The sequence below is a fragment of the Pieris rapae genome, chromosome 17 (genome assembly GCF_905147795.1).
Source record: "Pieris rapae chromosome 17, ilPieRapa1.1, whole genome shotgun sequence".
Taxonomy (NCBI): domain Eukaryota; kingdom Metazoa; phylum Arthropoda; class Insecta; order Lepidoptera; family Pieridae; genus Pieris; species Pieris rapae.
This window is the reverse complement of record NC_059525.1, coordinates 5,891,441-5,918,314: the sequence shown is the minus strand read 5'-3', so window position 1 is coordinate 5,918,314 and position 26,874 is coordinate 5,891,441. Positions and strand designations below refer to the sequence as shown.

The window sequence follows — 26,874 nt, the reverse complement described above, 5'->3', positions numbered from 1 at the left end:
GAGTTTGAATAACTTGTAATATAACCTTTTTATTACATGATTGAACACCGGTGCTACTGGCCGTTTAATTTGATCTTTTTAATCAGAAACATTAATGTCAGAAAAGACAAATTCAAATTTTTTTACCAAAATATAGTGATGTTCGTGAAAAACCGTTACCGTATTTTGTTTAAGATATAATTGTTCTGAAAAGTTATTTAAAAAAGTTTTCAAAAGTTAGACATACTTACTGGAGATTTTCTTTTAAAATTAAACACGTAATGCCATTGCGGGTCATCACAGCCGGAAGCTTATAGAGTTTAAGAGACGTATTTTAACGCTATTGATATCAAGAAAATGTGAGAAAGGAAGTATGTCTGTCATACCGATGCACATTACATACGTAGGTACACGTCTTTGTAATATTCCTTCTGAGTATTGAACAAAACTAAACGTGAAACTTACTGCCAGTAAGATTCATATTCGCGGTGAAAGGGTCGCTTTGGAAGTTCGTCCACACAAAGAAAGACACCCGCAGTAGCCGCTATACCTATCTACCTAAATACCTATGCATTATGCGGCGGATACAGATCCAAGACTCTTACACATACAAACGAAGTACGGAGGCCAGTTTTGTGTATGTGTCGCAAATACATACGGCTTCAATAATCTGCAGGTGAAGCGAACTAAAGCAAGGGGTTATTGCGATTAACTCTTTTATCCCTTCGTTTCCATATCAAAGAGTAATGAACCTTGTTCCACTATTGGACGTTGTCGATCAGTAACCGTGTGATCTTTTTGGCTGAATAAACTATGTGTTTGCAGAGTCAGTAATTTATCTGATTGTAGTAAATTACCAGTTCAATTTACTGGATAGTTGTTAAGAATTTATCGTATTTTCATTTGGTAGGTAGGTGGTGTATTCTAATAAAATATATTTTATTACATATTCAGTTCATAAATCTATTCGTAGTACCTACAATAGATAATTTCTAAAAGAATTTACCTAACGTTTATTTTTAAACTATTTCATTTTTTTTAGTAGGCCTGTATCTTAATGCTGTTTAGGAATTAAAATAACGATAAATAATTAAATATTGATAATATTATTTTATCGTGTTTGCAATTTTATGATAAGGACAAAATTTCGCAATGAATTGATTTAAAGTAATGAAGGTCACATCGTTTGCGAGTGTGAGTGTGTATGCAAGTATGCAAGCGAGCTCGGTGCGACGACGCTGCTGCACGCCTGCACCGCCAGTTGCAACACCCTCCCCCCTTCGCTCTCGGCTTCTCGCTCGCCGCGCCTTGCCGCTAGCCTGTCTCACCTCGCGGCCGGCAGCATTGCGCGACGCGCCGCGCTATTCACATTCAAAATTATTCGCAACATTGCAAAAACTCTCTGTGCAATATAAAATTCCGTTCTTTATACCCGGTTACAATAATTTTGAAAACAGAGAGTTTCTCTAAGTCTTATAAAAAATTAAGTGCCTTTAAAAAAGTTTGAATGCACTCCTCGTTGCATATCCCGCGCGCGTCGTTATGAGAACCCCGTAGTCGCGGTCACGTTGACGTCGCGCGGTGCCGCCATATCTGTCTCGGTCACCAACTAGCAAAATTAATAGGTAATTATTTTCGCATACAGTGTTTGGTGTTAGTTTTGTACGTAATATTATAAAGTGTTACAGTGGAATTTATTATATTTCAAGTCCTGTGATTATCCAACTGGAATCTTGTTGGAAATAAAGGCGCGCGCCGGCCGGTTCTTATCGAGTGCAATGCAGTTGCACTCTCAACTTATTGCAGTTTCACATTTGCCAAAGTTTTATGCGCGGAAAGTTACTGGTGTATGTTTTTCGACACTGAAGGATATGAAATGTGGTCCTAAGTGATTATTTGCTAGTGCTGTGTGTTATTAAATTGAGAGACTTGTAATTTACTGTGCTATTTCGGTCATTGACCGCGGAGTTTCGCATCTTCAAGTGTCATTGTTAGGGTTATTTTTTAATACCGATTTTTTTTTTAGGTAAAATTTACTTTCACATCACTAAAAGAATGCAAACCCGCGCGTTCCTTTTTTAAATTTTGGATGGAATGAGGAGTGCACAATCACATTGTTTCTCAGTTTCATATGTTTGAGTATCATTTGTTTTTTTGTTTTTCGGACGGTTAGAGAGATTTCATTTTCTTCCAAAATTGCAAAAATTACAAAATAAGGTAAATATTCCGTATTTTTACCCACTTTCATTTTAATTTTAATTCTTGACAGTATATAATATATAAAAGTTCTAAGAAATATAAAAGCGTGGCTCTCTTGATGTATGACATCATCTGTTGCCAAGATGTGAGAGGACATAACACTAGCTTGGTTTATTCACTTATCATAAAGTTTTAAAAAAGTGGATAGCTGAAGTAAGATTAGATTGCAAAGGACTAAGTGTAGTGAGTGTTGAAAGTATAATCATTGTGCAGAATGGCGGAAGGCAATGGAGAAATATCTATGGAAGAGGTCCCTGGAAGGGATTCTGATGTTTACCGAACACCAGATTACCGCAAACTCATAGAGTATGGTTTAGATTCAAAGGTAAGTTTTTATTTATTATGAATATAAGACATAAGATTAAAGAAATATTTAAGTACCAAATCACTACACTACATAATAGTTAAGGCTTCGGTGACCATTTAACCTTCCATGTCAACAGAGTAAAACTTAAATTCTTCTTTTACCTAATAATTGAGCTACATAATAGAAATCCTTAATGAAAATCTTAATTTTGATCATTATCTTGATAAAGATTTATTGTTTTTGAATTAAAATTTCATATTCATTATAATATCTCCTTTTAACACTGGCTTTTCTTATTGTTTAAAAATAACTTGTTAATTTATATATATTTTCTGAAACAACACCTGTTTGAATTTGTTATGTATTTATTTTCTATACCCATTTTGTAAATTGTGAGCCCAAAATAATAAAGTTATTAAATTTTCTTATGTTAAAATTGGAATTCCCACCTACCAAATGATTTATGTTTAAAAAAAATTCAAATACAGTAACTTCTTATTAGAATCTTATTGCACTAAATTTGAATTTGTTGCACATTTAGAATAAGGTTTGTTCTAATTTTTATAATTCATAGGTATAATAAATATAATTCATATTAAAAAAGTGCCTAACTAGTGACTTACTAGTTGCCATATAAACTGTTATCATTTTAATTCCTATGTAAACAAAGTTGCACCTAGCCAATGTATTTTTTGATAAGCTATAAAAATATTATTGTTTTTTAACCTTAAACAATAGATAATTAACTTTCTCTTAAATGACCTCTATAATGTATAAATAGGTAAAAATCGAGATTTTCAATCCCAAGGTTAATTTCGAAAAAAATATTGTATTTAAATGAATTTTCATATTGCCTTTCATTTACCTTTGTGTTTCATTCAATGTTCTTACGATTTTTTAATTTGTCAAATGGGAGGGTAGTTTCAATAATTCTGGGTTCCAACTATTGTAACCATTTATTACTAAAACTTATTTAATACATTGAATAAGCATATGAAAAATAATGTGCATTATTTGAGTATTAGCAATTGAATTTGATTCTTGAAACAAGCTGTAATGACTGGAAACTGGTTTACTGACCTTTAAGCTTTGTATTGAAGTACACAAATTCAAATTACCCGCCAGCGAAGCCCTACAGATTTAGGTATGGCTTCGAAAATGTGTAGGCGACTTAAGAATGCGTGATTTTCCTTAAGAATTTGCATTGTTTGCGCTTTAAATATTCAAACTGCATTTGAGGTTAAGATACGCTTATGAAGAGAAACATGGTATTAGGAAATTACTTAAATTGGATATAGATTTTTTTGATGAGTCGTTATTAAAAACATTTGTGAAGTATTGTATTGTAGATGATCATCGTCTTACATCGAAACACGCGAACCTTACGGGATCGCCGGTCACCTTTTCACAATCCTTGACTTTTTGAGGCTAATTTTATATATTCAAATTGTGATTACGCGTCACGTTAATCGTACCGTCATTAAGTAGATAATCTTTAAAACTGAAGCAGGTTGCATATGTAATTTACTTGAACAGGCTGTTGGGAACTCCTGCTAAAAGCAACAATTTGTAAAATAAATATTATCGCTTCACAAAATTCTCAGTTTATTAAGTAACGCAAATAAATAGAAAATAATTGAAATTCAATAAATAAAGCGTCACTCCTAGGCTTTACATAATAAATTTAATACATATTAGGAGGAGGTATATATATATAAGGTTTGTTAAATGAATACACCGTATAGCATAATAGCGGTTCTGTAACTTTGTCTTCAAAAAGATCCAGATATTTTTCAGCATAGAAATCAAGATACCAGCAGCATATAAATCTTAGTTTTGGAGCTAATTAAATACTCTAATTACTTACTATACCTTACACAAGTATGTTTTTTACATGATTTTGGTGTGGTTTCAGGTAGCGGCCAAGCTCGATGATATTTATAAGACTGGAAAGCTAGCGCACGCTGAGTTGGACGAGCGTGCGTTAGATGCCTTAAAAGAATTTCCATCCGACGGTGCTTTAAGTGTTCTTGGACAATTTTTAGATTCAAATCTTGAGCATGTATCAAATAAAAGTGCTTATTTATGTGGAGTTATGAAAACTTATAGGTGAGTCCGTTGTTTTTTTTATTTACGAGTTATAATAATTTTATTCTGTTATTTATTCTGTTGGGTATGGATTGTTGAGAATTCTGACAAAAAGATGTTATACATATATAGGAAGATGGTTATTAACATTATGAATATATATTATTTGCCACACAGAGCAGCCGCAATAATATGTTCACACGGGATAAGGAGCATAGTTAATTTGAAAGATTTAAAGTAATTACTTAATGTTACCATCTGACTAAACGATGTAGTAAAAGGTAACTTTTTGACACAGCAACACCGTATTGGATGATCGCCAAATCGTTATATCGAGGTCATCTTGAAAAATTGATTTGACACTTGAATCTTGTTATGCGGCAATTTGTGCCGAATCTGCTGCCATCTAGTTCGCTTTTACTTAATCAAGCTGCAAAATGCGTTAATAATTGGCGATTTATTATAAAACTATGCATCTATATAAAAAAATTCTGTTTGCAATAAGTTTGCCCGTTCACGGCGGAAAAGCCACCTTTATAGTTTACATACTCTAATTTATTTTACCAAATGAAGTAGGTATAAACTTACAAGAAACTTTAAAATCTAAACACTAACGCGAGGCTTAAATTCCTAAAATGGGTGCTGAACTACTAAATATGTATAAACGCGAGCAAAACCGCGGGTATAAACTTCATTAAAAATTGTAATGATGTGAGTCAGTCTCAACAATCTTATGAATATTTAATGTCTTAAGAATTTGCATTATACTTTCGTTTTCAAAGTTAACATAATCAACGAGTATTTTTTTACCTCAGTTTAAATGTCCACCTCAGATTTATTTAAAAATCAACGGTTTGAAAACCTTCTAAGGTTAAATTCATATTATATCCAGTCTTTTAAGTTTTTAGTTTTAAGTCTTTCTAAATAACAAAAGACATTATCCGTTTATATGCAACTTATTGAAAGACAGTATTTCAAGGAATTATCTTTATCAAGTCAATCAAGTATTGTGCATTGTTATATGACGCATAGTCTGGAAGAGTAAATTTGATAAATGGTAAATTTTGGATACGAAAGTCTATACTATAAATATTTTTAATTGTCCGTGGAGCAATTTAATTTGTCCGAATTAGCAGGTGGTAAACATTTTGAAAGCGAAGCACTAAATGAAATTAAAAAATCATCTTGTGTTTTATCACCTTTCGTTTCATGCAATATTCTTGATTTATTTTAGGGTCTTTGGGTCTTGCATGAAATATTATTAATTCGTACCATATTATTTGCACAAAAGAATCAAAGGTATAACAGTATCGGCTGCACTATGATTAAGCAAAAGAAGAGTTAAAAGCAAGGCAGAATGTTTGCGCGTTTATCTTGAGTATGATGAGACGCTTTTGAACTATAATACCTGTTTTTTATATTAATAAGTTAAATTTACTAATTTCAGACAGAAAAGCCGGGCGGGCGTGCAGGGCGCTCCCGCTCTGGCGGCCAGTGCGCAGGTCAAAGGCCCGGACGAGAACAAGATCAAACAAATCCTCGCACGCACCGGGTACACGTTAGACGTTACCACGGGTATGTATATAATATAATGTGTATTTGTAAATTATTACTATGTGAAATTAAGAGGATAATCGATTTTGACTAGAATTACCAATAAAATTGTCACGCTACAATAAGTATAGGAATTAAAAAATATATCTTCTTTTTCTTGAACTTAAAAAGATTAGCCGTTTGTATTTAAATATGTAAAGCGATTCGTAAAGCAAAATTTTAAACTTTATAAATCCTTTAGGACCACAACTTAAGTCATTATATTAAAATTTTGTGGACGTTCTATATTTCTTACACACAATTATGGGGTAAAATTTCGGCAATTGAACGTGCATTTTTAATTCACATAGCCGTAGCAACTGAGTCAAACATGATAACTTTAATAAGAGCAGATAGCAGAAATGTAATAATTGTCGGCCCACAACGACTTGAGTACTGCGGAAGATTGAAATGTGACACGCAGTAAACGCAATACTCGATAACCCGATTGTCGGACCAGTTTGATGCACTCGCCTTGCACTAATGCACATCGCCTACTGCCTAGACTGGAATACCCACTAACTAGCATTTATTTGCGGCGTTCTTTAACAATTTATATATAGTTTAAAATGGACAAGGCCCAAGTTTAAACACGAGGTCTTTTATAATTATACATGTTCAGTGTTGTCTCAAGAGACACTAAAACTATATTCAGTTTATATTTCATCTAATTAATAAAGCTCGTAGTTTTAGTATTCGGTGTTCTTTTAGTATTTTATTTATTCGTTCATTTAGATTTATACTAATGTATTCTATGAAATTCATTTGTGACAGTAGTCTTCGAACGATACAGAAATAATAGTAAATTATCAGCATCGGTATTTAATTAAATCTTAATATTGTGTCCAATAGCCTACAAAGTAATTTAATCATTCTAGCAATGCATTCCTTACATTGTAATTTAACCGGTTCTTTACTTTGCAATACACATAGCTTCGTACACGCCTGATATTAATCATGCTCATTGATTGGAGACGATTTTAATGTGATCATCTTTCTGACATGTTAACAAAAACAGTATATATATTTGGGGGTTTCACTCTATTATATAACATTAAGGGTCAAATTCATTATAAATTGATATGTTTTCTAGGCAATAAATGCCTTAACGTTATTCCAATAATTCCAGGGCAGCGTAAGTACGGCGGGCCTCCGCCCGGGTGGGAAGGGGGCACGCCAGGGGCCGGATGCGAAGTTTTCTGCGGCAAGATCCCCAAGGATATGTACGAAGATGAGTTGATCCCACTTTTCGAACGATGCGGCAACATTTGGGACCTTCGCCTCATGATGGACCCCATGACGGGGACAAATAGGGGTTACGCGTTCGTGACCTTTACGACGCGTGAAGCCACTCAGCGCGCGGTGCAAGAGGTTGGTCTAACTAGGTGTATCCAAATGAGGCGTTGTCCTGTCTGGTGTAAGATGACGTCACTGTTTAATGCTACCTCTTTTCTGACCCTTTGCTGTAACGTTAATTGAATAGCATAAACCCAGTTAAAATAGTGAAAATTCAGGTTGGATCAAATTGGTTTGTGGCACTATTTCTTTGAGCTCAACTCGCACCAAGACAATCGGCATACAATTTTTCTGTATCATGGACCACAAACATTGCTCTTGATGTCGCCAGTGCGTGTGCGAATTTAGTTAAAACTGTATTGTATTGGTTGATTTTAAAATTACTATTGTCAATATATTATTTATTCATTTATCCGCAATAATTCTCACACGCTCTCGGTATTCCCAGCAAAAGCGCAATAAATCTCTGATGTCTTATAGCTTCAAGTAATAAATTTATCGCGCTACTGTTTAGAAACTTGATGTCCTAAAGTTATGCGTTAAGTGACACATTTGCTCTTTGCTCAGTTAATACTGGTATTTTTTTATATCTTAAGAATTGATATATTAATTAAATTCCTAATGCTTCTTTGTTTGTACTTACTTAAAATTATATCAATATGTATACTTATCAACATTTAATTGGGGTTTCATAAATTAGATTCTATTTTTTTAAGATATTAAGAAAAACTAAATTGTTTTTCTTAATAGTTTTATGCTCAATTATATTACTATATGTAATGTTTGTCTCTATTCTTCAATAGACATCGTAAACGCGCGCCATTTTTCTAAACTATTCCCAAGGTCGGCACGTGTAGTGCGAATGAAGCAAAACATAATTTGGATTAGGGAGTGAGCAGGACAGATATACTTAAATTAAGCCTAAAATCGTTTGGCGCAGAACAGTTACAATGATTAAATCTGTTCCAAATTTAAAAACATAGTTTAACTCTGCCATTTGTTATTGAATTTTTTTTTAATACCTTATTTAATAAAATCATACGATCAAATTTGTCACTTTTCGCTTTTAAGATTGATGTTAAAGCACACGTCTACAAAAACCCATTGAATTGGTAACTAAATTGTGTCTAATATATTTGTTTGATTGGTATAATTTGATACAAAATTCTAATTTGACATCTACTTTGCAGGTTACTCGCCGAATGTTTGTATAACTATATCCCTTTATCACAGCACTTAGTTGGCCGCATTTTGGGAATTTTGCCCCATTGTATATTTGTTTCCTACCAGAGACATTATCAGTTTAACAAAGCAACTTCCAAACTCCTAAACATTTTAACAGAATTTTTGAGCTAAAAATTAAAAACACGTTCGGATTGATTTATCCATAGATTTCGTTGAAAAATATGATAAATATAAAATTAATATTACTGGAATAATGTTTGCTCAAGAATCGTAAGTTTGAACTGACAATATCTTTGATTTTCAGTCATGGAATCATCACCATAACCTTACTTTTGTATTTATTTCAAATTACTAGAAAGCTATAAAACATGTTTTGCTGATTATTCCATAAGTGATTTTACCATGAATTCCCAAAATGTTGTCTCTTGCAAAACTATCATCGTAGTGTGGTAGTCTTGCAAGGCACATAAGCCTAGCAAATGTGTTCGTCTCATTGGGAGATAGAATTAAGCTTATCATTTGAGCATGAATAATCCCTCTTGAACGATCACATGTATTTGTTAATATTTCTGGAGATTATAAATTTAACATTGCCTCATATTTGAGATCACAAAAGACCTACTCCTAGTCCGATAATGTATGATCCATGTGGTCGTTGTTAGTACTGTATAATCACGTGTAAATGTGCAATGATAACACTTGTCAACTGATCTAGCCTCGCTTCTCCCGAGATATCATCCCGTTCTTACTGTTGCACCTCGTTCAATTTTATGTTGCTTTCATTTTATTTTTTTGTTACCATCACACTTTTACTCGCTTCTTTTTATTTTCACTTCATCAAACGGTCCACTTACAGGGTTAACTTTCAATTGGCTTCAAAAGTTCTCTCCGGCTGAGAGTTTAATATGACTCAGGCTCTCCTCTTTGCTCCGTTACACTTTCGGCTTTAACCATCAAAAATACAGTTAACTCATTACAATTGGCTCTAACCGAATCATTTCACGCCTCGCGCTCGCGATCTCGCAAAATTCATGCTCCATTCTGTGGTCACACGACACATCTCAAAGAAAGGTCCATCGACGGTTTCGCCTCGGCCGCCGCGATCGACGTTCGTCCCGAACGCGTCCAAATTGATATCCATTTTTCAAAATTTTGCCCTTATTATTTTCCCACAGCTCGATAATCACGAAATAAAACCAGGGAAGACTCTGAGACTTAAGATTAGCGTACCGAACCTTCGACTTTTCGTCGGCAACATTCCCAAGTCTAAAGGCAAAGAGGAGATACTGGAAGAGTTTGGTAAATTAACAGGTAAAGTGTCACTCGAATGAATTAAAGAGTTATTGTTGGGTTGAGTGCGTGGGGCTTGGTGTGGACCGCTGAAGGTGCCCCGCTTGCGTCCCGCTTGTCCCCCCGCTCCGTTCCTTCCGCTCCCTCCGCTCCGCCCGCTCCCGCCCGCCGTGCCCGCTGCGCCCCGCTGTGCCTCTCCAGTCGCGGGGCCCGGCCGAGCCGCGCCGGCCCCGGCCATTGGCTATTCTCCCTCGAATTGTTCTTACAGCTGAATGATTATGAAATTCGAAAGGGGAAAAAGATTGGCGTTACGGTTTCCTTTAACAATCATCGTTTATTCGTGGGAAATATCCCTAAGAATCGAGGTCGGGACGATTTGTTTGAGGAGCTTACTAGGCACGCACGTAAGTCCTGTCGAATTCATAATAAGCGCTAACGAACGGACGGGCGCATCTTGGCGCGAAGCGGCCTTCGCGCCAAGATGCCTCGTCCGTTCCATTAGTAGATTTGCAATAAATTAAATGGACGGTGTTACAAAAAGTGGCGCTGCCGGCAGCGATCGGTCAGTTGGGCGTCGTTAAGTGAATGACTTGCGGGTATTGTTTCCATAATTGCAAGTAACGGCGTCCGAGTCGTTCGTTTGCCGAGGCCGTGCCTTGCGGCCGGCGGCCACGGTTTGTCTCACCTCAACAATTGGCCTCAACCTCGAGAAAGCTCACTGGTAATGACTGGAGAATCTCGCTGTTGTTCTCTAGACTTCTTCAGTATATGTTCTCCTAAAATATCGTTTGATTTGCTTCATATTTTGTAGCCTTTGATGTTTGAATTAAGCGAAGGGTTGGAGGGGGCTTGTACTTTTAATTTGACGCTTGCTGTCCCTACCTCGCCGTTTATTTGCGTTGTATGATTGCAGCTGGACTGGTAGAAGTAATAATTTATAGTTCGCCCGATGATAAGAAGAAAAATAGAGGATTTTGTTTTTTGGAATACGAGTCTCACAAGGCCGCGTCTTTAGCTAAGCGTCGACTTGGAACCGGTAGAATAAAGGTGAGTTGTTACCTAATAATAACTTTGAAGACGTCATAAACGAAAATGCGTATTATATATATTTACATTTCATGAATTCGCAAGTCGCAGCTGAGTACCATAAGAGTTTAATAGCTAACATCATTATTGTTTATTAATTTTATTATCTTAATAGGTATGGGGCTGTGATATAATAGTGGATTGGGCCGACCCACAAGAAGAACCAGATGAGCAGACAATGAGTAAAGTAAGTGTCCTCTATTCATAAAGTTTGCATAAGATATTAAAAAGAAACATAATTCTTCCTTATGTAATAAAATGTACTTAATATTTACTAGTAAATTTTGGAAAAAGGAAAAAGCTTCATAAATCGTTTTCACTGAAAAATTTTCATGTTAATGTAATGTCATAGGTGAAGGTGTTATATGTAAGGAACCTAACTCAAGACATCACAGAAGAAGCGCTGAAAGAGGAATTCGAACAATATGGCACCGTTGAACGAGTTAAGAAGATTAAAGACTACGCATTTGTACACTTCGAGAATCGAGACTGTGCTGTAAAGGTGAATATCTCGTGTCACATGTCATTTGTTTATTTTAATGTATTAACACAAATTTGTTTTTTATATCATTGTTTATGATATTACAGGCCATGCAAGAGCTAGACGGCAAAGAACTGGGTGGAGCCAGACTGGAAGTATCCCTAGCGAAGCCACCTTCGGACAAGAAGAAGAAAGAAGAAATACTCCGTGCTCGAGAACGTCGCATGACTCAGATGATATACGGACGTGGCGGGTCAGTACCGTTTTATAGATGTAGACATTAAATTAACTTTACATTTACATTACTTCATTTATTAAATGTAGTTATCAATTGTTATATCGATCAAAAATAATTTTAAAGTTTTGGTCCTTCGGCCCGGATGTGTAAAAAATACTTATGCGTTATATGATTTTTTTATTTTTTTTATTTTAAGCTGTGTGTCGCCGGTGTAATTATTCAATAAGTACTCGATTAGGAATGTATATGTATTGCTTAGGTTTTTTTCTCATTTTTAAATTTGTATATCGTTTCCAAAATTATTTGTGCTGAGTGTACACAGAAATCCAAAAAAATAAAAATATATCTTCTTAATGTTTTGTTTATATGGTTACGGTAATAAAGATTTGATTCGATGTACCTACCTAAATGATAGTATTGCAAACGACTTAGAAAGTATTTAGTAATCTTAAAATATGTATAGTTTTTGTATTAATGGTAACTATGTAATCTATATTCTGATAAACGGTTTTAAAATGTTATCGGCGACACGCACTCTGTATAGAGTAGCGTTGTGTAACGTGTCGCTGTATAATGTCAGATTTGATTGGTGCAGCTGCTCACCCGTGCACGGCGCGCTGCGTGGACGCACGCCGCAGCCCACGCCGCGCCCGCCCCAGGCCCGCGGGGACTACGGTTAGTGGATACATGCACACGCCCGTGCACACATACACACACACACACGTGAAGGCCGAGTTAAATGACACTGCCTTATTGCTTAATAACGTCTGCTCTTGGCTTCATAACTAACCGGACGATTAAAAACAAATTAAACTAAACTTAATAAAACCTTATATTAACCACGCTTTAACTTTTTTTTGGTAATTATTATTAAGTAGAATATAAGTATGACTACGCCACTTTCCTTTCATAATCAAATGACCACGTACTTACCAATTAGTTAAAATTTTAATATATATAAATCACACTAAAACTGAATGTCTTCGTAGTAATAAAACCCGTTCCAAGGTTACATTATATAAAAGTAACGAATTCATGGGTTTATCTACTATCAGCGTTAAATCATTGCACAATGGCTACCAACACCAATCAACGCATCATATTAGATACATAACTCCCACTCTCTTATTTAAATCTAAGAAAAGAAACGACCAATGACAAGTCATCGTCGATGCATTATGCAATCCAAGGGCTTAGGGCGGGGCACTGCATTCAACTCGACCTTATTTCTAGCATCATAAGGTTGGCAAATACGTTATAGAGTGTTGACACTTTCTTAACTGCAGTGCATTAGTATGATTTATTACAGAACGACAGGCATTAAGAACTTGAATTGATTTTTATTGGTTTTAGAAGGCGTCAAGAAACTATAAAAATACACGTACACAACAGGACAGAGCTTTTTCTATTTAAAATTTAGAAAAAGTGCTGTCCTACAATTGGAGTAGGTTGATGTTTTTTCCTATATTTACAGTTAATTTCAATTGTGATGTTTTGCTTTGCCAAATTTACGGCGCGAAAACAGCTGTTGTGAATAACATGTACAGGAAACACCTGACAGGTGTGAAATAGTCAATAACGACGCGAATCTTGTGCAGAGCAGCTGTGACCCATTTCATTGAAGAATATTTTAATTACCTTCAAACTCGTTTCGAAAGTTGTTTTGAATTCAATTATTCCTGCATACCATTATTGCAATAAGAATAAAAAGGCTTAATCAATTGCACTTTATATTCTAGATATACAACAGCACTAGTTAAAGGTAAAGTTCTACGCTTGACAAAAATATTAGACGTTATTTAATATGTACCTACAGGTTTTTTTTTTATTTTAATTAATCTAACTATCAACCTACTCTACTAAGCACAAAACAAGCACTCGGGTGAAAGGAGGCAATATCCTTCGCACACATGTAACAATACGTTCACAGTGTGGTTACGCGCACACATGCAGGCTGCTACTTATCCCCTACTAACAAATCTGTTTTGACGGTATAGCCTTGAGTATTGTTATTAAAGTCGCGCTAGGCTATAAAGTCAAAACTAACAACGTCGCTAAATAGGCTAGTAATAAGAAGCTAGGATTAGGTTCTTGCATGCTTTCGGAGTTTAGTAAATGAGTCTAAATCAGGGAAAGGCGCCATATTGTCCAATGTAATAACAATTTAACAACGCATGCTCATTGTTCACCCAGGCTGATGTCAATGAATCTAATCGACCATTATGTTTACATCGCTTTCAGTTTAGGTATTGGTGGTGGCATCGACAAACATGGATATCATCTCCATACAATTTGTCGTCACATTGACTAAATAGATTGACGATGCATGTTTTTTTCGTGTGTCCATTACGCTTGAAGCGTAAAGGTGTGTCGCTATGGAGCCGGAGAGTCGTATGTACCGAGCGAGCGGCGCTGCCGCCGTAGCTTGTAAGTTAGCGTTAGTTTAGCTTAGCCTCTAAAAGGCCTTGTGTTGTGTGTTTATAGATTATGATTACGACTATTACGGGTACGGGGATTACCGAGGTGGCTACAATGAGCCATTTTACCGGTACGATGAGTTCTATTTTGATTACGCGGGGCCACCGCAACCGTCCGCCGTTCGCCAGCCTCCCAACAGAGCGCAACCGGTGGGTCCCACACACACTAACTAATATTATACTAGTCACTAGACGCTGTACTCATCCGTTTCGGTTTTGATTTGCAAAATTTTTTTTTCATCTTCACTTTTGTTTTTTTTTTTGTTGAACCCATCCTAGAATGGAGTCAGTGACTCGGTAAAGACGGTAGTGTGTAGGCCTGACGGTGGTGATCGATGGCGACGGTGGACCGCCTCACGCTCACTGGACTCTCGTGGCGATTTGAACACATCCTTTCATGCGGTTACACGATTAGTCACTTCGTCTAACCGCTCTGGATGGGTGCGTTTCGATTTAACGTCATAAGCAAAGTCCAACGCGATCGTAATATAAACCGGGCAAGTAGTTTGCCGGAGTGGCAACGGCCGATCGCACCATCAGGTCTGCACGGCTGAGGCCACTCCGACTAACGCTTACGCATTATTATATCCGGGTTGCGTTATACTTTAGTTATTTGTTTAGATATTACCTATAGAAAAATTATAGCCGTTAGAAGCTCTAGTTCTGGGGAAACGCACCTTGATATAATTGATGTATTTAATATTTTAATTGTGCCGACAATCTTACTTTACTGGTTGTGGCAATGCGTTAGCGTTTCGCCCGTCTCGAGCCGACAATTACAGTTATTTCGCCCCGCTTAACATCATCCAGCGCTTTATCCCCATTAGCGCTTCGCCCCGCTTTGTTACTAACCCGTTAACACGCTCGGAGCTTGGCCCCCCGCATCCCCTGAATGTCGAGATCGAAATGCTCGAGTAGACGAATTTATCGAAGATAATGACACGCTTGGTAACCTCAGGACGACGATGCTATCGGCCACAACACGCTTTACTACGATATAGCCGGAGACATTCAGGTACCATGTGACTCATATCGATGTTTGATTAAACTCTCGGCTGTTTTGATGCTGTCCGGATTCTCTCTGGCTAAAACCTGTCCGAACCCATTGTTTGGGCTTTGTTCAATCGAACAGCAACAGAACGGGTTTTGAGTTGTTTATTCACACGGGTAGTTAGTGGTAGAGCTTGTACCTGATTTGTCTTTTGCTCAAGTTTGAGTGCATGACGAGTAATGCGCATTTTCTTTTGAGTTAGGAATGTTGCGATACATTGTAGTTAGTGAAAAGTCTTCTTATAATATAGCGGCATACTTAGTTAAAGGATTCTCTATTCTAGAAAGTACGCTGCATGGCGTATTTAGTTTACACATTCACAGTTACCGCGGTAGCAATATTTATGTTACTATGTAAAAGTAGTTAGTTGTTATTTATGGTAACTGAGGATGTTAGCTTGTCGCTCAACGTCCACGCCCCACTCACGTTTGTTATCTCGCAACTTGCGCAACGCCCCTGTCACCACACACGATAATAAACCGTTAAATATTGACACGTTCTCTTGATTATGTTATCAACAGACCAGCTGCGAAAACAAATATTATTATAATTATTATAAAAACGAAAGGTTTGAATATATATTTTGTTTTAAAATGTTGATGTCTTTACGATGCCAATCAAATGAAAACTACGTGTATATACTTCAAAACACATAAGTGCACTATCAAAGTTCAAAAATGACCAAATATTGTTATACCAAACTGTCGCGCACCTACAATGAAAATTAATATTATTATTTTTTATGTCGCGTTTTGTAAAATTATTATTACTCAGGTTTATATTAATGCAAAAAACCTTTTGAGTTCTTAACACACGGAAAGCTAATGAGGTTGAACACGTGTCGGTGCATTCGGGTTAAAGTTGCGCGTGTTTACCGTGAGTCGGGGCGATTTTGGGCGCGGAAGTGACTATGTGTCCGTATACAGGGGGCTGGGTCATGTGGGACGGGCGCGCGTTGGGCGCGGCGCGGGGCCGCGGCTGGGGCCCGTGGTGGTGCGCGTCGCGCCGCTCGTGGCCGCCGCACGCCCAGCGCCATGCGTGGCAACCAGCGCGCCAAGCCAAGTTTACCAGGTAAGTGACCAAATGATCGCTCATGCACTCGCTTTTACACTACTTATAACTAGATTCCTCTTATGAGGATAGTCTTACTAATATGCCTATTCTAATTCTATTGTTAAAGAATTAGATATCTTTTACCTTTAGAAATGAAAGAGAAGGTTCTAATGTTTTTATATTTCAGCGTGTCTGATGGTTTGCGTGTAATCTGGACTTTGTTTTTTATTGGTAACTACCCTTTCCTTCCTCACCCTTTCCTAAACCAACATTAGATCCATTGAATAAAATCTCCATTTAGAACACATTTAGTATCGTTAAAGTTGTATTCTTAAGTACAAACAATGTAGCTTATCCTCCGTGAATCTATACCTACATCCTTAAGAATGCTACTGAAGATTACGTTTTACTTATCACATTAAAGATGATACTGGGAATTTATTAACTCAGTGTCGGTCCCTGTGCAGGTAAACGTAAACTGGATGGGGGTCATCAGAACAATGGGGGGGAAAGCAAGCGTCGGGTGTGCGCGTGGGGAGCGGGCGGGTCGGGCGGGTCGGGCGTGTCGGGCGATTCGGTGAGCGGCAGCAGCTAGCGCCCGCGCCCGGTGCCGCCCGGCCCACGCCCCGCCGCGCGCCGCGGGCCCCTGTCCCGGAGACACAACAAGCTGCGCAGGGGAGCCCCCGCGGGCGCCGGCCGCCGACTCTAAACGCACGCAGGGCCGATCCACTTTTTCTATGTATCGTGTTTTTTATTTGATTTTCACGTTTTCGATTTGTGTCGCGACGATTCCGTAAAAATCTTAAAGTAGGACGTTATGAAATGTTTCGAATGTAAGTTTCCCGTTATGCTTACGTTTTCGTCGTATTAGCCGTATATATTTAATATATACTTATTTTTTGTGAGGGCGCGCGGCCGCGGTTGCCTGTTTGCGGCCGTGCGTCGGGTCGCGGACCCGTCGACTGTCTGTTTTTTTTAATACATGTTATTCGATATATTTTATTCCTGCGAACGCATTTTGCGATGTGATGTGTATTTTAGCAGTAATTATTATATTATAAGGAGTTTGACTGTTGTTTTTTGACAAACTTACAACTTAGGGTACACGAGGATGAATCGGAGACGAATGAATTGCACCCGACGACTCAATTACGGCTAAAATAGTAACACCTTGTAATCGATAACATTTCCCAACTGTGTTCCTGCTTTAGTTTTTTTGCTTTATTTTATTACATATTTTCCTTTAAAATACATTAGTGTGAAGTAGTTATTGTAAAGTTCAGGATTCTGCAATGTTTATTATCGATGTACTGTAACTAGACGTTTATTTTTTTTGTATTTCGACCGCATAGCATGTCCATACTGTTAGAGCTCTGTCTTGTATCAACCTTGTATCAGTTTAATATGTGGAATAAATTTGCAAAACTGTGTTTGCCTTATTAATCTTTGTTTCCTTTCACGTTTACTTAGCAATGCTACTTAGTAACTTATATTAAGTAAATTAAATTAAGTAACATTTTAAGAGGTAAGCTATCTCGGTTTAACTAACATAAGTATGATACCTTGAAATGGCAATACATAAAAAGATCTAAGGAACGAGTCTTTTATCGTTTCAAGTGTAAGTACGGGACAGATGTAACCTAACTAAGCACAAATGCTATATAGAATGGCTCCACGCATCTGCGTTGCGTAAGTATACTTCACATCCGTATAATAAATCCTTTATATTTTGAAGAAAATGGTAAATTTATATTGAATATAAAAGAAATACACAATCAGATGTGCAAGAAGAGGCATGCAAATGTCATATTCGTTATCATAATGTTGGAACATGGCGCCTACCATGAGGTTACTTAAAGCAATGCAGTTTAGATGCTGATGAGTTTAGGTTCATAAATTCAATAGCATTTATTCGTACCAAAACCTATAATCTGAATCGTATTGGCAACGCAAAACCGTTTGATAGTGGTTTCTATGTTAAGTTCTGAAACTTAACTTTCAAACTTGCTTCGACAGATGTCAGATGTTTCTATGATAATAAATACAATCTAAAAAATATTTTGAATAATTCATCACTAAAAATAAGCTATTATGTTTTAATAAATATAATTATTTAATAAAAAACTATTATTTTGAAATATTTTAAATGTTTCATTTTTACAAAATTAGAAAATAAATAATTATATATTTTAAGGAATCCCATTTAAGACTCAATTTTTAGCGTCCTAGAAGACTTGATACATTGAACCTACAGTATGTATAACTTGCTTTAAGAAACGCTAACGTGTGTAGGTAAAATAAAACAAAAATATAATTAAATTATTGTATTCGGTCACACTGTATCCGTGGGGGCTGCCAGCCTCGCAGCAAGGGGTCTCGGGGGCGGGCGTGGCGGTGGCGGTGGGCCTCGAGGGACCCTGCGCCGGCGACGCCAACACACGCCCAACGTTACGAACCCTCCACCCGCGCACCCCGCAACCCACCATACTGTGCTGCCGTCGCTGTCCGCCGGATGCGCATCTTCGCCTGTGTATATATTCTTTCTTGGCCCTTGCTCATATCAATACCGGCTTGCCAACTATGGTCTTTTATCAATGAATTATCACAACATTGACAAATAATAATATCTAATCTTTTGTCATATATGAACTGTGATTGTAGGTTGTTTTACATTGCTGTTTTATTGCATAACGGATTGCCAATAAGTATGTAGAAGATGGCGACTTTTCAAATGTTTATATTTTTTATGCTATCGTTCACTAAAATCAATCCACTTACTAGAAATTCAGAATCAACGCGAAATCGAATTTACGTTCTCCATGAATTAAGATTAATTTATGTCAATTCAATTTTTCCGTTATGCAAGTGTTTCATTGTTTCGCTTATTAATTTTAGGCAAAAAAAGTTTTATATGAATCCTGTTTAGATCATGCAATATTTATTTGGGCTCAGTTATGAAGAAGCTGACAGGCAGAAGAAGGAACAGTGAAGTCATTCGCATCTTAGAAAGCGTTATAGTTAAGAGAAGCTTAGCTTTTCCGTAGCATTTATAAACCAATCATATTACCAAGATGCATTTCTGCAATTTTGTACTTTGTTCCGGCTCGAAGGACCAGAATAAAAGTACATAGAAAAAGTTAAGCCTATCTAGAATGGGCACTTAAAGTTACATTCTACTAAGCAAATGGGGGGTTAGGTGAGGATGTGCGCGGCGATAGAGGGTGGTATATATAGACTCACGTGTGCAACGCCCGGTCAGTGCGGGGCGGCGAGCACAAGCAATAGAACAGCGAGCGTGGCGCGGCGCGCGGCCTGGCCCGACGCCGCACCGCCTGCGCACACCGCCGCGTCAGCCCAAGGGTACGCCAACCGTATTTATCTGACCATCTTTCACGGATATATCGTGGAAGATGACAGAACTCAACAATCATGCTTTACATCGTTTAAACTAGTCAATAATTTTACAAATTCGTTAAAATACTTGTATCTATTGCTGTGAAAGTAATATCAAATTGAATAGCTGCAAGTATTTCTTCGGCGTACCCCCGGCTCCATAGTGCGATGACTCAATGCAAACTTCGTCCCATCGGAATTTTAACATTAACGCCATCAAAGTATCCAATCTAGTTCTAATATCCTGAGTCATCACAGTATAAATAAGAAAATAATAAAAAATTTAAACTAGAAAAGTTTAGCAAAAATTATGAATGTCTTGAAGAAGTTATGAAATTGTATGAAACCATTAAACACGAAAGGGTCGTTTTTAAACAAATAAAAGAGTTGATAGTTATTGCAACAACGTCAATATATTGTATCTACTAATTCACCAACAACGATTGTTAATAATATTGTGTAAACTTCTAAATACCTAACAACTTTGAAATACATTGTAAACCTTTGAGACAAAGATTGCATTGAACCGTCAATACTGAGAAGAAATTGTGAACATAACGTTATTTCGTGTTATTTAAACAATTATTTAAGTTCTACGTTTAGATACAATATGCTTAAGATTTAAGAGAAAGACACAGAAGTAAGCAGTAAGTTAGAAAAAAAAATCGCAATTCGATTGTCTGTTTGGAATTTGTGGGTACTGCTTACTCCTATTATGAGCTACTTATTATAACTTATTCCATTTTATTTAATAATTAATTACACACATGACTGTACGAGAACAAAACCTACAAATATCTACAAGGTCGGTACAATGAAGTTTTTGTGTAAAAAATATCTTAAAACTCAATACGATATAATTAACTAATTAAACCCATAATATTTTAATCTCATGATTTTAAACTAAAACAATCGAGTGTATTCAATTAAAATAACATCATTTCTATTTTCAATGTCATCTACTTAAACCAAAATACTTCAAACATGTTTAAGAAAATTACAAAACTGTTAATACTTAATAGGTAAATTATACATAAAAATACATTATGTAGGTAGTTTATTTTAAATGCGGTGAAATCTAGATACTTGTGCTTAGTGACTTTGCCAATAATGCAAGTGTAGCTAACTTTGATACGGGTTAGCTCTTTGTAATTTAGCAAGTAAGCTAAAAATATTTACATTTATTCAAGCTATTTGTGCTAAAGCTTTATTTCCTGCCTAAGCCTGTGTTGCAAAAAACCTAATTCCAATATGATCGTCATTTGTGTGACCATTTTAAGAAAAAACAACGTTCAAATTGACTTAAATATAGGAAATATATTACAAAGTTTTGTTTCCAAGTAACTTATTAAGCAATGTGAAAATATTACTAAAAACTAAACTAGAAATTCTAACCTGCAACGTATGAATAGTATTCAACCAATTGAATTGTTGATTCGGTGAAAAATTTGTTTAATTTATAAAATTTTTAGATTTAATATATCATAGTCTAGGAGTGAAAGAAATTGATCGATTTATTAAAAGGTAGTGTTATGACCCCTAAGGGATAGGCCCTTAGAGGTCATAAGTGTTTGAATAAACTATCACATAAAGATCTTGATTGCCTTTTAATTATTAGTAAAGGCTCTTTATCGTTACCGTTTGAATTGCATGCTATGCGAAAAAATTGACGCTGCCATGTCTACGATAGACAACCATAGTCTGCCAACTCGATGAATGTACCCTCTCGACTAAGTAGTCGCCTAGTATTTATGTGTAAATGTGCATACTAACATCGTGGAGACTTGTGCTGTCCTGCGCAGTGTGGAAGACCAGAGCACAGAGCTCCAGGCGGAAGACACGCGCCGCCACACACTTCGGGACACTCTTCACCTACACCTACTGTCACTTCCGTCCATACAGCCCGCCAACCCGCAGCTCCTACCGACTTGTCCGCTATTATAAACCTGAAATTTGTATTGAGTTCTTATATAAGTAGACCAGAATCAAATAATATGGTCTTCAGTAAAACCATAATTCCCGTATTAGGCAGCAGCAAACTAGCATCTCTTAATTTCAGATAGTTTTTTTATAATAGCTAACATAACTACTAAGAACAAACGAGATAAGCGAGTCTTGAATTATTGATGAGAACTTTGCGTATATAATAATTTTGGTCGTACATTTTAAGCGTTGATAATTCAGGTTAGATTGATAGTAATTTCATGTTTGGACTGCAGTACTTAAGAAAGGTATGGGATAAACATACGAAAGCCTGATGGAATTAGAAGAGGAGAGATACTGCCACCGATCACCAGGTGCTTTTTCACCACACAACTCCAATGGAGGTCCTGGACTTTCATACCAGAGTCGAAGAACTGCTGCAGGGCAACCGCGTTCTGAAACGATGTTTGTTATTCTTAGGATAGGATCCTTCGACCATTAAAAATATATATTGTAAATCAATTAAATTTTTAAAATTTAAAATATTATAGTATATATTACTCCATTTAATCTAATGTTTTTTGATAGCATTAGCAATGAACAAACTCTCAGTGTGTGTGGTCTATTTAAAGATTTAGTTTTTTTTAATCACTCACAGTTTCAAAAGACATATCATGTGAGATCACCAATTCTACGCCGTTAAAGTTGCAACATTCAAGCATTCTTGTACCTCAGTCGATGCTGTTACCGTTAAGATCAAATACCTATCTTAGTAAATAAATTAAATATTTTCTGTACCGAAATCATATATTTTTTTCGGAAATGAATCGATTATTTGCAAATGCTGCATAAATAATCCCTCACAGATAACGATAAATTTAATTTATGTTTGAATCTATAAAACTCTTTTAACTCTACCTACTTGTGTATCAAAAATAACGGATGGTAGGTTATATAAAGTCGTGATTCAAAAATGAGATTAAGCTCGAACCCATGTCAATGTCTAACTCTGAAGCCCTAGCAGTATCAATCTAGATCGCTGACTCACCAGTGAGATGGCCTTCAACGGCAAAATGATCGAAGTTAAGCAGCAGACGTCTTCCAGGCTTAGCCGTTATGAACCAGTTGCAGACCCTCGATGCTGCTCCTCTAGCTGGTGCTTCATAAGGAAGAGGGTAGCGAGGTGATGATACTACACCCCAAGGAGAACCGGATACGTTACCGCCGCAGTCTCCGAATATCGATTTAGCGGGCTGTAAGATTTAATTTTAAATAAAATTAATAATAATCACCTATTATAATTTTTTTGAAAATATAAGGTTAGTTTTTAATTAAAACTATTAATTGAAATCTTAATATATATATTTCTTGTGTGCGTGTGTATGTGACTGAACTCCTCCTAAACGACTGGACCGATTTAGACGAATTTTTTTGTGTGTGTTCAAGGGGATCTGGGAATGGTTTAGATTCACAAGATGTCCGCTGGACAATGTTTTTTAAATTAATTTTCAATTTATTAGTTGTTGTTGATTTTGGAATGTTTTACATTGGATCCGACAGACGGCGCTACCATCGCAGTGTCAAATTTTAAATAATATTCGAATTTTAATTTTAGTCTGTCCCGAAATTTAAAAAAAGTTTTGTTATCATTGTGTTATATCGTGTGTGACCATGTGCTGTTATCGTTAGATATTGTCATAACATTTGAATAATAATTTTCATCAAAATGGCTTATTAAAATTAAAGACGTGTAGACAGGACAACGTCTGTCGGATCCGCTAGTAATTTATATTTTTCACATCCACGCTACACAAAACTAAAACTTAAAATCATAAAATTTTCTAGTTTACCTCACCTCAAAAACATATCTTGCTTTAAAACCAGATGCAACAGCCTCCGAATCAGTATGTAATGCAATTAGAAGTCCGAGAGCTCCTCTTGGGGACTGCAGAGGTCCCGGCGTGGCAAGACCGCACCACCGTCCCAAAGGTACTCTTGTACCTTCCCTTCCCGTCCACCAGGCTTCCAACCAATCTTCGCTACAAGTTGCTCCCCTAATCAGATTAATGAATGTTATATTTTATTCTATACAATGAATGTCTTGGACCTATTTTTGTAAAGCGGGTGCTGTATTTCTAATTATTTTATGCTTTATTATATATAAATTTTTATATGATTATTATATATTGTACTATATTTAACTATCTTAGGAGCTACGAACAGATTATGTGAAACAATCAATCCTAAAAAAATAGAAACTTAAATCAATAAAATGGATCTCTAGTACGGGCATTTTCTTATTTCATACTGATTAGGGTTCTTTTCTTTTCTTTTTTTTATTGATAAAAAAGCTTGGCACACTGTTACATCGCTAAAAAAACAAAATCACTAAATGCAATTTTAAATGTGACCAACACTTATAGGCAAACATAACATACACGAAGAGATCCAACATTTAACAAAACAAAACAACTATTTGACAAAACAAAAAAAAACACTAGTAAAAAGAATAAACTTAAGAAACTAAACAAAACAAACATGAAATTTACCCATATAACCCAGCAGTGGCATTCCAAGCATCAGCTCTGACTTTGAAGTGATCGAAGACGACAGTCACTTGTTCATTAGGTGTCGCGACGAGCGTATACGTGCAATTGGTGTGAGAGGGATAGTTAGAGGGATAACGTGGGGAATTAAACTCTCCTCTCTTTTTAGCTTCCGAACGATATGTAAACGCGCATTCTCCACCTGGCGCTGCGGTGCCCGGGACACGGTACTCTAAACAAATAATTAAAAAAATTAATACCTTTTAATACTATTCAGAAAAGATCAGTGGAAGAAAATTCGACACATTAAAGTGTTATTACATACCAAATCGGATAACATTTCCGAAATTAAATAAGTTAATGTTTCACACTTTACATTACTGGTAAGATTTTATCAGTCATTTCTCCATACCAATATGTGAAGTACAACAACTATTTAGCTACGGAAGTAACATTTACCCGTTTCAAAGGTATATTTAGCCTTAAATCCACGGCCCTGCAACTCTCCAGAGCTAAAGACCAGAACCAGCCGAGGGCCATCAGAAAGGAGAGGTGGTGGGAAGGATGGTATTACGTCGCCATCTCCACATAGCTCTGCATCATGCTTGTCATATGAATCAGTTGCTTCCTGTCCTCGAAGGTAAACCTTCAAATATCCATCGGAGCAAGTGCTAGAAGGAATTGTAAATAGTTATTCACATTTTATTCATAATGAATTCACATTAAACAAAACCCTTAACCAGAAATTAATCAACACAATTATACGTTTATTTTAAATTTGTTGCGCAGTAACAAGAAAAGAAAATGTGTTCGAACATAATTTAAATATTCTTTGTGTAAACAAAGTAACGCCAACCTTTAAAGAGTAGTACAAAAACAACATTCAAAATAAGTTAGAGGTCAAAGAGACTTTATACTAGATTTTTGAATTAAATTACTTACTCGGGCTTTGAGTTGTCTTTAGGTATAGAAAAGTTCTGAAACTCCAACCGCACTCGCTCGAGATTCTGTGAGTCTTGCATACCATATATAAAATATCTGAAAATATTGTATCATTATTAATTCTTTCTGTTTCAGATAAGAGGTTTTAAGGTAGATTTACATACTTGAAATATACTTCTATAATGAAATTCCTTACCTACAAACAACTTTTTGTATATAAGGGAATGGATAATTTGGATGGTACACAAATCCAGACGATTCCTTTTTGCTAAGAATTTTTTGATCACACTCCGAGCCCCTAATGTGCTCAGCGTCGTGTTTACTTATAAAATCTGAAATTTAAATATGTCCTGTATTCATACAGAAAATGTTACATTACGTAAATTTAGGTTTTTATTATAATTATTCTATTTAATCGGAACCTATTTCACTATAGCACTAATTTTGTGATTCATATGACATTGATGGCTCAACTAAAGAAAAGACGGACAACATAAATATGGAATAATTTGAATAGGCATTTAAGATCGTTTGGAAGAATAGAATCGGTGCTTTAACATATTTAGGCCTAAGGTTCAGATTTCTGTGTCTATTCCGTGATCATATTTCCTAATAGGAAAGTAGGTAAGGCTTTCCGTGTCTGACACACACTGCCGATTTTTTGGATTCAAGACATGCCAAAGTCCTCTCGATGTTTTCCTTTACCTTACGAGCACAGTGTTAAATGCGCATATATACTGACATTCCATTGGTGCACCCGGTGTTCTCTCAAGCCGATGACGTCAGGGATGAGAGTCACACACTGAATCCACTAGGCCATTACTAGTCATAACGCCCAGATGAAGTTCGTATCAAATACATAGTTTATCTCATAACAGTTGGTTCTTAATTAAGAATATTAAGTCAATATAATATTACAGTCGAGGTATTATTTCGACGTCTCTTATCTGACGATCACAATAATGATGATACGTTACCTAATTTAACAAAACTTTCGGAAAACTCAAAGATGCCCTTAAACCCGCGGTTCTGTGTGTTGGCGGCTCGTGGCAGCGTAAAGAAGGTGACCAGGAGACGTTCGTCGCTGGAGTACAGCACCAGGTTCCGTTGCTGGCCGCAATATGTGCCTATGATTGCGGATGTGTTGTCGGGACCGTCGTATACGCGCACCCAATCGAATGGGCAGCTATTAGATAAATTTAAAGCAATTGTAAGCAACAGTTATATATGTAGGCCTCAACATTTTTATATATTGTGACTCTAATACAACTGTAAATAATACATAAATGCGGTAGGGGCTTTTATAATATTCCCTTTTTGTAGCCTGTACTTCTTAATTATCTTGCCTTAGCTTTAATAGTACCTATTGTTATATTTACTATATGCCTTCATATACATACCACATGACGTCACCTTAGTAATTTAAGTATTTAATGCTTAATTGTAATTTTAGTCGTTATATGGTAAAACTTAGATCACAAAAATTAACACTAAATAATAATAAAACAATCCTTGCAGTAAATGTCAAAATAAAATATTAAATATTACATACACAACATCGACACAGATTAAGATGTCGTTAGTGTCGCATTAATAAAAACATACATGAAGACAGCATTACAAATGACTACATAAGATACACCATAGTCTATGACATAATTTGCCTGGACATAGTGGTTGCCTGGAA

General features: G+C 36.3%; 2 protein-coding genes across 13 annotated transcripts in view; one reads left to right on the top strand and one right to left on the bottom strand.

Moving 5' to 3' along the window:
- The first annotated feature begins 1,206 nt into the window (after positions 1-1,206).
- Positions 1,207-17,826, top strand: LOC111002176 (heterogeneous nuclear ribonucleoprotein R). 9 transcript variants are annotated; one of them, XM_045631807.1, is made up of 15 exons: positions 1,207-1,604; positions 2,006-2,196; positions 2,452-2,563; positions 4,461-4,654; positions 6,081-6,208; positions 7,356-7,597; positions 10,266-10,401; positions 10,911-11,044; positions 11,199-11,270; positions 11,436-11,585; positions 11,672-11,817; positions 12,383-12,477; positions 14,287-14,429; positions 16,257-16,401; positions 16,851-17,826. In XM_045631807.1, exons 3-15 carry the CDS (start codon positions 2,453-2,455, stop codon positions 16,976-16,978), a joined length of 1,824 nt encoding a protein of 607 aa, XP_045487763.1. In that variant the 5' UTR covers positions 1,207-1,604; positions 2,006-2,196; position 2,452; the 3' UTR covers positions 16,979-17,826. The 9 variants fall into 9 exon arrangements, with proteins under 9 accessions (XP_045487763.1, XP_045487765.1, XP_022127996.1 ...); XM_022272304.2 differs by lacking the exon at positions 10,266-10,401 and adding an exon at positions 9,883-10,018 and having other exon boundaries at positions 1,213-1,604; XM_045631810.1 differs by lacking the exon at positions 10,266-10,401 and adding an exon at positions 9,883-10,018 and having other exon boundaries at positions 1,214-1,604; positions 12,398-12,477.
- Positions 17,827-18,694: 868 nt separating this feature from the next.
- The window catches only part of LOC111002175 (tolloid-like protein 2), a 53,274-nt gene continuing 45,094 nt past the window's right edge, over positions 18,695-26,874 (bottom strand). For 3 of the 4 annotated variants that reach the window (XM_022272295.2, XM_022272296.2, XM_045631955.1), the window contains 10 exons: positions 26,165-26,373; positions 25,384-25,519; positions 25,188-25,283; positions 24,705-24,916; positions 24,249-24,477; positions 23,555-23,753; positions 22,748-22,952; positions 22,025-22,154; positions 21,550-21,722; positions 18,695-18,909 (listed from right to left, as the gene is read on the bottom strand). In XM_022272295.2, the coding sequence (XP_022127987.2) occupies positions 18,716-18,909; positions 21,550-21,722; positions 22,025-22,154; positions 22,748-22,952; positions 23,555-23,753; positions 24,249-24,477; positions 24,705-24,916; positions 25,188-25,283; positions 25,384-25,519; positions 26,165-26,373 (1,783 nt within the window). In that variant the 3' untranslated portion in view covers positions 18,695-18,715. Of the gene's footprint in view, positions 18,910-19,623; positions 19,716-21,549; positions 21,723-22,024; positions 22,155-22,747; positions 22,953-23,554; positions 23,754-24,248; positions 24,478-24,704; positions 24,917-25,187; positions 25,284-25,383; positions 25,520-26,164; positions 26,374-26,874 lie in introns of all 4 variants that reach the window. The other variant, XM_022272298.2, reaches the window with a different exon arrangement.